Raw genomic sequence first — 16,811 nt, 5'->3', positions numbered from 1 at the left:
GCACCCGGGAGGCAACATACCTTCCGGGAGTCTCGCTCGCGACCACAGAATCTCCTATCTATTCCCCTAACCATTGAATCTCCTACAACTATTGCTTTTCTATTCTCCCCCCTTCCCTTCTGTCTACAAAATTATGAGGGGCATAGACAGAGTGGATAGTCAGAGGCTTTTCCCCAGGGTAGAGGGGTCAATTACTAGGGGGCATAGGTTTAAGGTGCGAGGGGCAAGGTTTAGAGGAGATGTACGAGGCAAGCTTTTTACACCGAGGGTAGTGGGTGCCTGGAACTCGCTGCCACCACCCTCGTTTTAGAATCAAATCTCAAATGAAATACCTGCCCTACCCACCGTTTCCTCAACCTAGTCTGATCCACCGCCAGGTGTGTGTCCTGCAACAGAGCCATGTCCTTAGACTTTTTAAATGTGCGAACATATGGGCCCTCTTGACCCGCTCACTCAACCCTTACATGTTACATGCGATCAGCCTGGTAGGGGGCACCCCCACGGGCCTCCAGCCCGCGTCCCACACCTCCTCAGGCCCGCCTTCGGGCACCCACCATCATCAACCCTCCCCATACCACCTTTCAGAAACCCCTCCCCTGTCAGCAGTTTTCCATTCTCCTCTTCTCCCCCCCCCTTAACAACATCCACCAAACACAAAGAAAAGAGCAACCCACCATCCACCACCAAGAACAAACGCAGGGCAATGGCCCCAAACACAGTGCAAAAATAACCAAACAAACCCCAAAGGGACAGAAGGGGAACATCTCCTCCAAAGTTCAGTGTCCTCCTTCTCCTGCCAATTCCTTGTCTCCAACAAAATCCATCGCTTCCTCAGGTCTCCCGAAATACAGCTCCCAACCCTTATAGTTTCATTATCATAGAATTTACAGTGCAGAAGGAGGCCATTCAGCCCATCGAGTCTGCACCGGCTCTTGGAAAAAGCACCCTACCCAAGGTTAACACCTCCAACCTATCCCCATAACCCAGTAACCCCACCCAACACTAAGGGCAATTTTGGACACTAAGGGCAATTTATCATGGCCAATCCACCTAACCCGCACATCTTTGGACTGTGGGAGGAAACCGGAGCACCTGGAGGAAACCCACGCACACACGGGGAGGATGTGCAGACTCCGCACAGACAGTGACCTAAGCCAGAATCGAACCTGGGACCCTGGAACTGTGAAGCAATTGTGCTATCCACAAGGCTACCGTGCTGCCCCTAGATAGTTCTATCACAGACACACCGGGCACAGCATGCCAAACTTCATCCCCTTCTTAAAGAGGGCCGCCTTCACCTTGTTGAAGCCCTCCCTCCTCTTGGCCAGCTCCGCACCCAGATCCTGGTATACACGCAGCTCGCTGCCCTCCTAGGTACAGTGCCTTGTCTGCCTGGCCCATCTCCGGATCCGTTCCTTATCCAAGAACTGATACAGGCGCACCACCATTGCCCTCGGCGGCTCATTTCCCTGCGGCTTCTTCATCAGAGCCCTCTGTGCCCGGTCCACTTCCAAGAGCCGTACAAATGCCCCTTCTCACAGCAGCTTCTCAAACATTTGAGCAACATACACGCCGGCGTCCATTCCCTCGCTGCCCTCCGGCAGTCCCACGATCCTCAAAGTTTGCATGCGAGAGCGATTCTCCAGGTCCTCCACTTTCTTCTGCAGCCGCATCTGTTGATCTTGCATCAACCCCATCTCCGTTGCCATCGAGGCAAGCTGCACCTCTTGCTGCCCACCATCTCCCACCTTCTGGATCGTCTGGCTCTGGGCCTACAGCCTCGTCTCCATGCGGTCGATCCCCGCCTTTATCGGGACAACACCCTAGCCAGGTCCTCCAAATTCTGGGACCATGGTGCTGTGAAGCCACAGTGCTAACCACTATGCTACCATGCTCCCTTTAAAAAGGGAAAGAAGCAAATGCCAAACAATTATAGGCCAAGTTAGCCTTGCGTCGGTGGTGGGCATAGTAGAATCAATCCTGAGAGATAGGATTAACTGTCAAATAGAAAGGCGTGGACTAGTCAGGGATAGTCAGCATGGATTTGGTGAAGGAAGGTCTTGCCTCACAAATTTGATTGAATTTGTTGAGGAAGTAACAAGAAGGGTTGGTGAAGTTAGTGCAGTGGATGTTGTGTACGATGTGTTAGGCAGGTCGGTTCGGTGTGGACTGCACTTGATGCAGCGATGCGAGAAACAGACCTCTAACACTGTAGAAGATCCAACACGGTTTTATTGAACGATAGAACTAACATACATATTTAACTGTGGGTCGACACTATACTAACTGACTGGAGACCTTGTACTAGCCTGACCGGACGTACTAGCTACCGCATGGTGTTTGCACTGTGCTAGCTCGTGGACTCTGACTGTCAGTGGCTGGGTCCAGAGAGAGCAGGAAACCTAGTGCCCTCTGGCTTTATAGTGGTGGTGTCCTGTCTGGTGATTGGCTGCACTGTGCTGTGTACTTACTGGTCATCCTGTGTGTCAATCGCTGCCTGTCTGCACTTCATTATATACATGCGTGGATATTATGACAGTATACATGGATTTTAACAAGGTTTTTGAGAAGGTCCCACTGGCAGTTTGGCCAGAAAAGTAAAAGCTATGGGATACAGGGCAATGTGGCAAACTGGATTAAATAGTTGGCTTAGTAACGGACAACAAAGGGTAATGGTCAATGGCTGCCCTTGCAAATGAGAAGTTGTTTCAAGTGGCATTCCATAGGGCTTGGTGTTGGAACCCTCACAGTTTGTGCTATATATTAACGATTTGGACATAAACATGGGGGCACGGTTGGGAATTTGCAGACGACGCAAAGATTGGATGAGGGGTGGACAGTGTAGAGAATAACTACAATCTCAAGAATGATATAGATGGATTGGTGGAGTGGGCAATAAAGTGGCAGATGGAATTTAACACAAGTGTGAGGCTATGTGTTTAGGGAGATCAAACAGTTATAGAGAGTACACAATAAATGGGAATATACTAAGAGGGTTAGATGAGGTGAGAGATCTTGGTGTACAACTACACAGGTCCCTAAAGGCAGCAGTTCAAATAGACAAGGTTGTATAGAAAGCATATGGGATGCTCTCCTTCATTGGCAGAGGTGTAGAATATAAAAGTAAGGATATAATGTTGAAATTGTATAAAACACTGGCGAGGTCACAACTGTGAGTATTGTGTGCAGTTCTGGTCACCACATTACAGGAAGGATGTTATTGCTCTGGAGAGAGTGCAGAGGAGGTTTACAAGAATGGTGCCAGGGCTCGAAAAATGCAGCTATGAGGAGAGATTGGATCGGTTGGAGTTATCTTCCTTGGAACAAAAAAGGCTGAGGGATGACTTAATTGTACAAAATTATGAGGGGAAGAGACAGTGTGGGCAGGATAAAATTGTTTCCGTTGGTGATGAATTCTAGAACCAGGGGACATAGACTCGAGATAAGTGGCGGAAGGTGCAGAGGGGACATGAAGAATATTTTTACCAGAAGGTAGTGGGAGTCTGGAATTCGCTGCCCGAGTTGGTGGTAGAGGCAGGGACCCTTTTTAAAACGTATCTGGATCTCCACCTTAAGTGCTATAAGCTACAGGACTATGGGCCGGGTGCAGGAAGGTGGGATTAGAAGGGGCACCTGGGTGTCCTCGGGCTGGCATGGACAAGGTGGACTGAGTGGCCTCCTTCTGTGCTGGAATATAGATCTTTTTAAAAAAATAAAAATAAAAAAAAATGTTTTAGAGTACCCAATTCATTTTTTCCAATTAAGGGGCAATTTAGCATGTTCAATCCACCTACCTTGCACATCTTTGTGTTGTGGGGGCGAAACCCACGCAAACACGGGGAGAATCTGCAAACTCTGACAGTGACCCAGAGCCGGGATCGAACCTGAGACCTCGGCGCCGTGAGACTGCAATGCTAACCACTGCGTCGCCTATAGAATTTCTATAGTTCTAAGGTGGCCCATTGTTTAACCACTGTCTTGTCTTCCAATATTTCATTCCAACTCGCTCATTTCAGGTGCATTCTCATCCCATTGAAGTTGCCTTTCCCTCAGTTAGTTATACCTACTCTGGATTGTTCTTTGTCCTTTACCATGGCAAACCTAAAGCTTATGATACAATGGCCATTGTCCCCTAATTGCTCTCCCACTGATATTTGATCAACTTGGGCCAACCTGTCCCGCAGAACCAGATCTAACAGTGCCTGCCCTCTCATTGATTGGAAACATACTGCTGCAGAAAATTATCTTGAACACATTCTAGAAACTTTTGCCCTGTTGTCCCTTTGCACTGTTTTACCCCAGTCTATATTTGCCTGTTTCTTTTGGATACTCTGGTGATCACCCATTCTTTCTCTGGCTGTGAACTTCTTTGCTGCAGTGTGACTCTAAATGTGCTATCCACATAATCCTCAGCTTTGCCAATGCACCAAAATGATTCCAGCCGCCGTTTGAGTTCTGCAACCTTGAGTACAAGTGTCTGCAACTGATGACATTTCCTGCAGTTGTAGTCATTGGGGGCATTTTGTGTCTGCAAGACTTCCCACATCCCGTTGTTTACACATTCAACATGGCCACGTTGCTCTGAAATACCTTAAACTTTATATAGAGTGTGGCATAATATAACAACTCGCCTGTCACACATCAATGGTTTCCTCTGCGCTTAGTCCGGAAGACCTTTACTTGCCAACCAATCAACTTACGGAACTCCCGGGATGGTACTTTTAGATTTTATTTGTATACCCCCAGATTTCTCTCTCCGTTGCTTTATGGACTCTCTCTCTCTCTCTCTCTCTCTCTCTCTCCTCTCATCTCCCACTGCTTTATGGGCCTTCATGAACTCTCTGAAATCCCTGCTGCTTTATGGGCTCTCTGTCTCTGAACCCATGCTGCTTTATGGGCTTTCTCTCGGCTTTCTGGGCGCGCTTGCTCTCTCTCGCTTGGACTTTTGGTGTCCGAACTGGCCTGCATTACAATAAATTTGGTGACTGTCCCATCAAGTGATATTTGGTTTCAGTTTGTTGTCTGCAAATCCTCTCTTTCTGATACCTGCTTGCGGAGTCTAGATAGAATCCCTACAGTGCAGCAGGAGGCCATTCGGCCCATCGGATCTGCACCAATGCTCAAAAAACACTCTACCTCAGCCCACTCCCCTGCCCTATTCCTGTAACCGTGGGAATCCACTTATCCTACAACATCTTTGGACTGCTTCCCCGAAGTTGCAGCACCACACTGACAGGAGCCTTCAATTTTCATTTGATAACTTCATAGCATTGTGCAGAACCACTTAGAGTCATCCTTGTAATAGAAGCAGTTGTGCATGTCTTTGCTTTCAGTGATGTGGAATTTGCTCTGGGTGGATTCAAGAGCACCCGTGTAAACAGCTGAACTGCAGTAATAGCCAGTTTATTTTGTGGATTGCAAATTTTTCCTAATGGCCAAGGAAAGTCTGAATAGCCAAGAATATGAAAGTAGCTAGCTAGAAAATATAGTGACAAAATGCTTTCTTGCCACTGGAGACATCAGTGCCATGACAGTATGCCTCTTGGGGTAACACTCCACAGTTGGATGCACTAATACTGCCACAGATGGTGCCAAAATTGGCTGTCAACAGCAGTAGCACTATATATGGTAAGTTAGGCTTACAAATATTGGAGCCATGGTGGCGCAGTGGTTAGCATTGCTGCCTATGGCGCTGAGGACCCGGGTTCGAATCCTAGCCCTGGGTCACTGTCCGTGTGGAGTTTGTGTGGATTTCACTCCCACAACCCAAAGGATGTGCAGGATAGGTGGATTGGCCATGTTAAATTGCCCCTTAATTGGAAAAAAAATAATTGGGTACTCTAAATTTAAAAAAAAAAATATTGGCGCCACCTCATGGTTTTATGCAATTATATTTTGTGTTAAAAATGTTGTGCAGAAAAGTAACTATATAAACTTGATTGATTGAAGAAACTTAAGAGTGATGTTGTTGCAGGTACATGGGCATTGGACTTTCTGCTCAAGGTGTCAACATGAACAGACTGCCAGGTAGGTGCTTCATTTAGGTTGTGATCGTTCAAGAAACAACGTATTAACACTTGTGACTCTGGAAACCTAAAATATATAGAGCTCGTCAGTAGGCATCTGAAAAGAGCAGATGCGGCAGAACTGGAAAGGTGCTTCTGATGTCCCCGAATATATTCCATCAGTTGCTCTTTTCTGATCTTACTCTGACCGTCCCATCTTTTGATCCTGAGGACTGCACCAGCCAAACACAGTATCGACATCAGGAACATTAACCTTGATTTTAAAAATCCCAACAACAGACAAAAGAGAGGCAAGATTTTAAATATCAGATCAGGTTACCAAACCCCGTCATGATCTCTTTACAGTTTTAAGTGCAGGAATCAGGCAAAAAGTCTCCGGGTGTCTAATTAGCAAGGAAGTAGTTGATGTGTTGACATCATCGACTCTGCAATTTAAATTCAGTAGTACATGAGGTGAAGAAGACCTATCCTGTGTGATTGCCGCCAGATGATCCAAGTTGGGAGCTGCTGGCTCTGCAAGGTAAGCGGCTAGTTTAGCACATTCTGTGGACCAGGAGAAACTGGAGTGCCCACTCTCCCTCAAGCTGCCCCTCAAAGTAATCTTCAGCCTCTTCTCTGATTAACAAGAGAAGCTGTTTCAAACTGGTTTTGTCATTGAAGCTAGTGTGCCTCAACATGACACTGGCAGTAGAATCTGTCTTTCCATGCTCTAAGATTCATGGGTCAGGTTTATTATGTATTTTTCAGAAGAGAGAGGCTTCTTTATTTGAAATTATTAAAAATCTCAGGAATCCTGCTCTTTTGGATGTGGGTAAATTTCAACAGTTTCGACTGCACTTTCCTGCATACCCACATTTCCTGGAGCATGTGGCTGTTACTGTGCCATAATAAATGTAACGTGTTAAGTCCAGTCTTACCCAAATACTACACATTATTTATTCTCTGTATTTGTGGAGGTAATTTTATTTTGCCATTTAAATATGGTATTCCCTCTTTCAAATAGAGTATTGAGGTAATTTAGGAGCATAAAATGAAGTCTACTTAAGAGCACTTCTTAATTTTGCAGGAGTTATTGTTAATAGAAGCATGTTAGTGAAACTATATGGTTCATTAAAAATTATAACCTATGGATTGCACTATTTACAACGTCTTATTGTGTTGATTCTATTGCAACACAATGTATTTAAGCAATCTACAAGACAATGTTAAAAGTCATCCTGTTTCAAAGTGCTAATTATTTTTAAAGGTGCTAATTGATCTGATGTGTTTCTCACATCAAAAATGTTACAGATCTGAAGTAAAGACCATATTTTTCATCATTAATAGTGATACAGCAGCATGTTTTGCAGGACTGTCTTTTTTTCTTAAGAGCGTCCACTTATCCATCCCTATTTTCTCCTTTAAGACCGTCTTTAAAACCTCTCTCTTTTAACTTTCACCCTTTCACATTACAGGAGGGATGTGATAGCACTGGAAAGGGTGCAGAGGTAATTTACCAAAATGTTGCCTGGGCTGGAGAGTTTTAACTTTGAAGAGAGGTGGGATAGAACAAAGAAAATTACAGCACAGGAACAGGCCCTTCGGCCCTCCCAGCCTGCGCCGATTCAGATCCTTTATCTAAACCTGTCACCTATTTTCCAAGGATCTACTTCCCTCTGTTCCCCGCCCGTTCATATATCTGTCTAGATGCATCTTAAATGATGCTATTGTGCCCGCCTCTACCTCTGCTGGCAAAGCGTTCCAGGCACCCACCACCCTCTGCGTAAAAAAACTTTCCACAGACATCTCCCTTAAACTTTCCCTCTCTCACCTTGAAATCGTGACCCCTTGTAATTGACACCCCCACTCTTGGAAAAAGCTTGTTGCTATCCACCCTGTCCATACCTCTCATAATTTTGTAGACCTCAATCAGGTCCCCCCTCAACCTCCGTCTTTCCAACAAAAACAATCCTAATCTACTCAACCTTTCTTCATAGCTAGCCCCCTCCATACCAGGCAACATTCTGGTGAACCTCCTCTGCACCCTCTCTAAAGCATCCACATCGCTCTGGTAATGTGGCGACCAGAACTGCACGCAGTATTCCAAATGTGGCCTAAACAAAGTCCTATACAACTGTAACATGACCTGCCGACTCTTGTACTCAATACCCCGTCCGATGAAGGCAACCATGCTGTACCATACCTTCTTGACCACTCTATCGACCTGCGTTGCCACCTTCAGGGTACAATGGACCTGAACTCCCAGACCTCTCTGTACATCAATTTTCCCCAGCACTCTTCCATTGACTGTATAGTCCGCTCTTGAATTAGATCTTCCAAAATGCATCACCTTGCATTTGCCTGGATTGAACTCCATCTTCCATTTCTCTGCCCAACTCTCCAATCTATTTATATTTTGCTGTATTCTCTGACAGTCCTCCTCGCTATCCTCAACTCCACCAATTTTAGTATCATCTGCAAACTTGCCAATCAGACCACCTATACCTTCGTCCAGGTCATTTATGTATATCACAAACAACAGTGGTCCGAGCACGGATCCCTGTGGAACACCACTAGTCACCTTTCTCCATTTTGAGACACTCCCTTCCACCACTACTCTCTGTCTCCTGTTTCCAAGCCAGTTCTTTATCCATCTAGCTAGTGCACCCTCAACCCCATACGACTTCACTTTTTCCATCAAGCTGCCATGGGAAACTTTATCAAATGCCTTACTGAAGTCCATGTATATGACATCTACAGCCCTTCCCTCATCAATTAACGTTGTCGCTTCCTCAAATAATTCTATTAGGTTTGTAAGACATGACCTTCCCTGCAGAAAACCATGCTGCCTATCACTGATAAGTCTATTTTCTTCCAAATGTGAATAGATCCTATCCCTCAGTATCTTCTCCAACAGTTTGCCTACCACTGACGTCAAGCTCACAGGTCTATAATTCCCTAGATTATCCCTGCTACCCTTCTTAAACAAAGGGACAACATTAGCAATTCTCCAGTCCTCTGGGACCTCACCCGTGCTCAAGTATGCTGCAAAGGCCCCAGCTATTTCTTCCCTCGCTTCCCTCAGTAACCTGGGATAGATCCCATCCGAACCTGGGGACTTGTCCACCTTAATGCCTTTTAGAATACCCAAAACTTCCCCCTTCCTTATGCCGACTTGACCAGAGTATTTAAACATCCATCCTTAGCCTCAACATCCGTCATGTCCCTCTCCTTGGTGAATACCGATGCAAAGTCCTCATTAAGAATCTCACCCATTTCCTCTGACTCCACGCATAAATTCCCTCTTTTGATGTTGAGTGGGCCAATCCTTTCTGTAGTTACCCTCTTGCTCCTTATATACGAATAAAAGGCGATGGGATTTTCCTTAACCCTGTTAGCCAAAGATATTTCATGACCCCTTTTAGCCCTCTTTATTGTGCGTTTGAGACTTGTCCTACTTTCCCGATATTCCTCCAAAGCTTCATCAGATTTAAGTCGCCTAGATCTTATGTATGCTTCCTTTTTCATCTGAGCTAGTCTCACAATTCCACCCGTCATCCATGGTTCCCTAATCTTGCCATTTCTATCCCTCATTTTCACACGGACATGTCTGTCCTGCACTCTAATCAACCTTTCCTTGAAAGACTCCCACATTTCAAATGTGGATTTACCCTTAAACAGCTGCTCCCAATCCACATTCCCTGGCTCCTGCTGAATTTTGTTATACTTGGCCTTTCCCCAATTTAGCACTCTTTCTTTAGGACCACTCTCGTCTTTGTCCATGAGTATTCTAAAACTTACGGAATTGTGATCGCTATTCCCAAAGTAATCACCGACTGAAACTTTAACCACCTGGCCTGGATCATTCCCCAATACCAGGTCCAGTGTGGCCCCTTCCCGAGTTGGACTATTTACATACTGCTCTAAAAAACTCTCCTGGATGCTCCTTATAAATTCTGCTCCATCTACGCCTTCAACACTACATGAGTCCCATTCAATGTTGGGGAAGTTAAAATCTCCCATCACGACCACCCTATTGCTCCTACATTTTTCTATAATCTGTCTGCATATTTGTACCTCTACTTCACGCTCGCTTTTGGGAGGCCTGTAGTAAAGTCCTAACAATGTTAGTGCATTCCTATTTCTTAGCTCTACCCATATTGCCTCAGTGCTTGAATCCTCCATCGTGCCTTCCTTAATCACAGCTGTGATATCATCTCTGACCAGTAATGCAACTCCTCCACCCCTTTTACCTCCCTCTCTATCCCTCCTGAAGCATCTATACCCTGGGATATTTAGTTGCCAGTCTTGCCCTTCCCTCAACCAAGTCTCCGTAATACCAATAACATCATATTCCCAGGTACTAATCCATGCCCGAAGTTCATCTGCCTTACCTGCTACACTTTTCACATTGAAACAAATGCACCTCAGACCACCTGTCCCTTTGCGTTCATCATCTCTTCCCTGTCTACTCTTCCCCTTAGTTACATTGAATTTATTGTCTAGTACCTTACTGGCTTTAGTTGCTGCCTCTTTACTGACCTCTGACTTCCTAATCTGGTTCCCATCCCCCTGCCACATTAGTTTAAAACCTCCCCAAAAGTGTTAGCAAAAGCACCCCCTAGGACATTGGTTCCAGTCCTGCCCAGGTGTAGACCATCCGATTTGTAATGGTCCCACCGCCCCCAGAACCGGTTCCAATGTCCCAAAAATCTGAACCCCCTCCCTCCTGCACCATCTCTCAAGCCACGTATTCATTCTGACTATTCTTGAATTTCTACTCTGACTGTCTCGTGGTAATCCCGTGGTTACTACCTTTGAGGTCCTACTTTTTAACTTATCTCCTAACTCCCTAAATTCTGATTGTAGGACCTCATCCCGTTTTTTACCTATATCGTTGGTGCCTATATGCACCACGATAACTGGCTGTTCACCCTCCCCCTTCAGTATGTCCTGCAGCCGATCTGAGACATCCCTGACCCATGCACCCAGGAGGCAACATACCATTCGGGAGTCTCGTTATCGACCATAGAAACGCCTGTCTAATCCCCTTACGATTGAATCCCCTATATAGCCCATCCAGTCTTTTTCCCGCCCGTCTGTGCAGCAGAGCCAGCCACGGTGCCATGAGCCTGGCTACTACTGCCTTCCCCTGGTGAGTCATCTCCCCCAACAGTATCCAAAACAGTATACCTGTTTTGGAGGGAGATGACAGCAGGGGACACCTGCATTGCCTTTCTGCTCTTTCTCTGCTTTTTGGTCGCCCATTCCCTGTCTCCCTCACCAACCCTAATCTGCGGTGTGACCAACTCACTGAACGTGCTATCCACGACCTCCTCAGCATCGCAGATGCTCCAAAGTGAGTCCATCCGCATCTCCAGAGCCGTCATGCGGTCTAACAGGAGCTGCAGCTGGACACACTTCCCACACATGAAGGAGTCAGGGGCATCGGCCGCGTCCCTGAACTCCCACATTGAGCACAAGTAGCATAACACAGGTCTGGGATCTCCTGCCATTTTTACACTTTACCGTAACTGAATACAAATATAATATCAAATAATGAATAAGTGAAAGGAATAAGGATTTTACTTTCCAATCACAATACTTACCAAACCACGAAGAGTTAAATTTCTCCCAGCTACTTACCTTCCCGGCAGACCCCTGGCCACTGCCGAAAATCTGAAGCTATAACTTGCGGATAAAAGAAAAAGAAAAGAGAGAGCTTACCTGATATTCACTCGCCTCCTTAGGTTAGAGGAAGTGGAAGGGTGGGAGACACTACAAGTGTAGTGTCTCCGGATTAGCAACCGCCCAACTTAAATAGAGGTAAAAAATCAAACACTTGAGCACCTACCTGATTCCCAAGCTGCACTCCGGCTCCCTCTCTCTCTCCCGCCCCCGGAAATGAAGGTCGCTGGAACCTGGGGGCAAGTTTAAACACCTACCTGAATCCCAAGCTGCACTCGCTGCGCTCCGGCTCCCACTCTCTCTCCCGCTCCCGGAAATGAAGGCCGCTGGAACCTGGGGGCAAGTTTAAACACCTACCAGAATCCCAAGCTGCACTCGCTGCGCTCCGGCTCCCACTCTCTCTCCCGCTCCCGGAAATGAAGGCCGCTGGAACCTGGGGGCAAGTTTAAACACCTACCTGAATCCCAAGCTGCACTCGCTGCGCTCCGGCTCCCACTCTCTCTCCCGCTCCCGGAAATGAAGGCCGCTGGAACCTGGGGGCAAGTTTAAACACCTACCTGAATCCCAAGCTCTGCTCCGGCTCCCACTCACTCTCCCGCTCCCAGAAATGAAGGCCGCTGGAACTTGGGGGCTAGTTTAAACACCTACCTGAATCCCAAGCTGCACTCGCTGCGCTTCGGCTCCCTCTCCCATAAATGAAGGCCGCTGGAACCTGGGGGCAAGTTTAGACACGTTCCTGAATCCCAAGCTGCACTCGCTGCGCTCCGGCTCCCACTCTCTCTCCCGCTCCCGGAAATGAAGGCCGCTGGAACCTGGGGGCAAGTTTAAACACCTACCTGAATCCCAAGCTGCGCTCCGGCTCTCTCTCCGATAGATTGAGGTTGTTTTCCTTGGAGCAGACGGGACAGGGGGGAGGGGGGGGGGCGACATGATTGAGATGTATAAAATAATGAGGGGTGCAGATAGAGTAGGCAAGATGAAACTTTCCCTCTTGGTGGAGGAGTCAATGACCAGGGGGCATAGGTTTAAGGTATGGGGCAGGAGGTTTAGAGGGTTTCACTCAGATGGTGGTGGGAGTCTGGAACTCACTGCCTGAAAAGGTGGTGGACACCAAGACCCCCAATACATTTAAGAAGCATTTAGATGTGCACTTGCGATGCCAACGAATACAAGGCTATGGGCCAAGTGCTGGAAAATAGGATTAGAACACTTATGTGTTTGTTCTTCACTAGCATAGACGCAATGGGCCCCAATGGCCTTTTCTGTGCTGTAGACCTATGACTATGACTAAATTCCTTTTGGCTCCAGTTCCAGTTTTATCTAATTACGCTTCTATGCAGCGGCTTGGAACATTTTTTAGACTAAACGCACTAAACAAATGCAAGTTATTGTGAACATGGAGACTATAGTCAGGTGCATTTGCTTTGATCTAGACCCACTCTTCTTTTCGCTGACACCCTGCCCAGACAGCTTGTGTCTGTATCTATTTCCTGTCAACTTCTATATATAGATATGGCATATAAGAATTTATAATAGAAACTATGTAATTATCATACTGTAATTAAACCCTCCTTCCACATAAAAACTACATTTGGGGAAAGGGAGCTTTTTTCTGCAAGAATTGATGAGAAAACTGTTTTTCAAATAAATTAACAATCCGTTGTTGTGTCTGATAACCAAGCTATTCACCAATTGCTCTAAAATCAATAGTTTGAAATCTGTGTGAAACTGCCAGATTTCAGTGTATGTTACATATTCATGTTCAGCATTATAATGTTTCTTTATTAATGTGGACCTTTCTGTTTTAGGCTGGGATAAGCATTCATATGGTTACCACGGGGATGATGGTCATTCATTCTGTTCCTCTGGGACTGGACAGCCCTATGGACCAACGTTTACAACTGGGGATGTAATTGGATGCTGCGTAAATCTAATCAATAATACCTGTTTCTACACAAAGAATGGTCACAGTTTAGGTATGAGTCTATGAGGATAAATCTGGTTTATGTGAAATGTTAAAAGTGTGCATGATCAATCAAGTCATTGAAATTTAAGTCCTTTTCAAAAAAGTTTTACATTTTAAATGCAATTCAGGAATTCCTTGGAGATGAGAGCTTCATTTATACTTGGAAAGAGCATTTTGACCATAATGCTAAGGAATGTTTAAAACTGAAATAATTTTATAGTGCATTAGCGCAGTGAAAGAACATATATTTACACCTTCTCTTTGCTTTACTCCCCACCCTACCCTTTCTCTATAGCTAGCTGTCAATCCCTGGGGATTTTTTTTAACCTGCCTGAATGCTGTCTTTGTTCAGTTTTTTGGTAATTAGAGTGATGTTGGTAGAAGCAGTGTAAAAATGTCTTTGATTCCTCATTTACTCTCTATCCTCGTGCTTGATTTCACCCCTGTCCTTTTTAAAGAATCTTTCTGCAAATGAGGAATGCTATAGAAATACAAGTTGTTGTCTCTCGGCAAGTTGGACAAAATACATTGTACATAGGCTTATTAGCATAGAGACAAAGATGAAGATGCAAGATTTTTTTTAACAATGTGTTAGTCCCAGGTTTTGAGCTAATTAGATTAATTTGATTTGGGAAAAGGGGTGGATTTTGCAATGTCAGAGCATGCTTTCACTCCTTTGTATTTTCTCACATCAGCCCTCCTGGTTAATGTGGTCTGAAATCTATGTTTACATATTTTTTGTTTTACAATTTCTTTGGAGGAATAGATGGTGTTATAATAAACCAAACTTAATGTCTGGTGGTTAAAGATCTCACTGCATGATTAGCATTTCCACACTAAATTATGAAAAAAAAATACATTTTACTCTCAATCCACCTTGTTATTAAAATTATTTGTTTGGACACTATCTGTCATGGGAAACTGCCAAGGCTCTTCACCGGGCTCTTATTACTTGTACGGCTCTGAAACTATGATTTCTTTTCGAGCTCAAACAAGAAACTTTGATCATGTTGGATTTGTTTACTGCAAAATGAGGGCTTGATGCTTTGATCGTAGAGACAAGGGAGGAAGACTTTCTTGTGCGCAAGATCTGGCCCAGGTAAATCTCTTGGACTGCTACTCCCAAAAAGGGAGAAGTTTCTGGTTTGTTACAGGTCCAGGTAAATTTAATGAAAGACTCTCGAGTAATCTTGTGCAGGTAAGAAACTTTAACCAAAGGAGAACTGCCAGCATCTATTCTTCACTACTTGCTAAAATACTCTCAACCTGCTTGGCTTGCTCACCTAAATCTTTTTTTAAATAAATTTTGAGTACCCAATTTTTTTTTTTCCTATTAAGAGGCAATTTAGCATGACCAATCAACCTACCGTGCACATCTTTGGGTTGTGGGGGTGAGACCCACGCAGGCACGGGGAGAATGTGCAAACTCCACACGGCAGTGACCCGGGACTGGGATTGAACCCGGGTCCTCGGTGCCGTGAGGCAGCAGTGCTAACCACTGTGCCACCATGCTGCCCTTATTGCTCACTTATATCAAATAAGTTTTATGAGGGTTAGGTACATGACAATTAGTGGATATTTTTATCACTCATTGCAATGTCATCCCAAGGAGTAGAATGCCATTGTTTTTTTTATTTTGAAATTTTGTTTAGGTAGATTCCCTCTAATCTTGGACCAGCATGGATCACTTTCTACCTACTGAAGTTCGTGTGATGGGACAGCTTTTTTGTATTTTGTTTTACACCCCCCCCCCTTCCCAAAAACATAGTCCATGACTGTTTTACTTTAGTGGTACCATATCTGACATTTATTCTTGAAGTTCAATTTATACTTGAGCCTCAATTCTGATTCTCTGAGCTCAAGGAGTTGAAATCCGTCCTTTCTCTTATTTTTTGAAATGACTTGCCAAAATACTCCTGACTTATCAAGTGTGAGGGCTTTCTCAACTTGTTCAGCTGAGCCAGATAGGTTTTAAGAGAGAGAGAGATGCTCAAATTTGAAGGAATCAAATAAAAAAATTATATGCCACTTTTTTATCATTCTGAATTTTGGTTAATGCAGATTTTACCCATTGGTGGTACATTGTGTGTTGCACATTGTTGCAGAGTTGAGGCAGCCTGTCTTTGTGCCCAGTAGTTTAAGGAGAGCGTTCAAAGGGATATATATATATATATATATATATATAAAAAATATTTGTATTAGGGTATTTATAATTTACATAATAATAACAAAACAGCAACATAAACATAGTACAATAAACATTTCCATCCCCATCACATTCTTCACACCCCCATCAATAAAACAAGATTTCTGCTTCTGCTGACCTTTTAATTATCTCCGAGAAAGTTGACGAACGGCTGCCACCTCCGGGTGAACCCTACAATTGACCCTCTTAGGGCGAACTTTATTTTCTCGAGACTGAGAAACCCAGCCATGTCACTAACCCAGGTCTCTAATTTCAGGGGCTTCGAGTCCCTCCACATTAGTAGGATCTGTCTCCGGGTACCAGGGAGGCAAAGGCCAAGACGTCAGCCTCTTTCGCCCCCTGAACTCCCGGCTCTTCCGACACTCCAAAGATCGCCACCTCTGGACAGGGCACCACCCGTGTTTTGAGTACCGTGGACATAGACTTAGCGAACCCTGCCAAAACCATCTAAGCTTCGTGCATGCCCAAAACATGTGGACATGATTCGCCGGACTTCCCGCGCGCCTTGCACACCAGTCCTCTACCCCGAATAACCTGCTCATCCGGGCCACCGTCATGTGTGTCTGGTGGACTACCTTGGAACTGTATCAGGCTAAACCTGGCACATGATGAGGATGTGTTAACCCTGCTTAAGGCATCCGCCCACAAACCCGCCTCTATCTCTCCCCCTAACTCGTCTTCCCACTTGCCCTTTAGGTCTTTTATCGGAGTTTTCTCTGCCTCAATAAATTCTTGGTAGATATCTGATACCATCCCCTCTCCCACGCATGTTCTGGAAACTACCCTGTCCTGTATCCCCCGTGGTGGCAGGAGCAGGAAGGTCGGAACCTGCCTTCTCAAAAAATCTCGTACCTGCAGATATCTAAACCCATTCCCTGCTGGCAATTCAAATTTATCCTTCAAAGCTTTCAAGCTGGGTAAGCTCCTGTCTATAAATAGATCTCCC

General features: G+C 45.2%; 1 protein-coding gene across 1 annotated transcript in view; it reads left to right on the top strand.

The window, feature by feature from the left end:
* Positions 1-16,811, top strand: part of ranbp9 (RAN binding protein 9) — a 176,763-nt gene that overhangs the window by 92,539 nt on the left and 67,413 nt on the right. Inside the window, exons 3-4 of the mRNA XM_072509589.1 lie at positions 5,975-6,027; positions 13,502-13,669. Coding sequence (XP_072365690.1) covers positions 5,975-6,027; positions 13,502-13,669 — 221 coding nt within the window. The remainder of the gene's footprint in view (positions 1-5,974; positions 6,028-13,501; positions 13,670-16,811) is intronic.

Source organism: Scyliorhinus torazame, chromosome 6 (assembly GCF_047496885.1).
Source record: "Scyliorhinus torazame isolate Kashiwa2021f chromosome 6, sScyTor2.1, whole genome shotgun sequence".
In the NCBI taxonomy this organism is placed as follows: Eukaryota; Metazoa; Chordata; class Chondrichthyes; order Carcharhiniformes; family Scyliorhinidae; genus Scyliorhinus; species Scyliorhinus torazame.
Note: the sequence above shows the minus strand (reverse complement) of the source record. Positions and strands in the feature narration are given on the sequence as shown.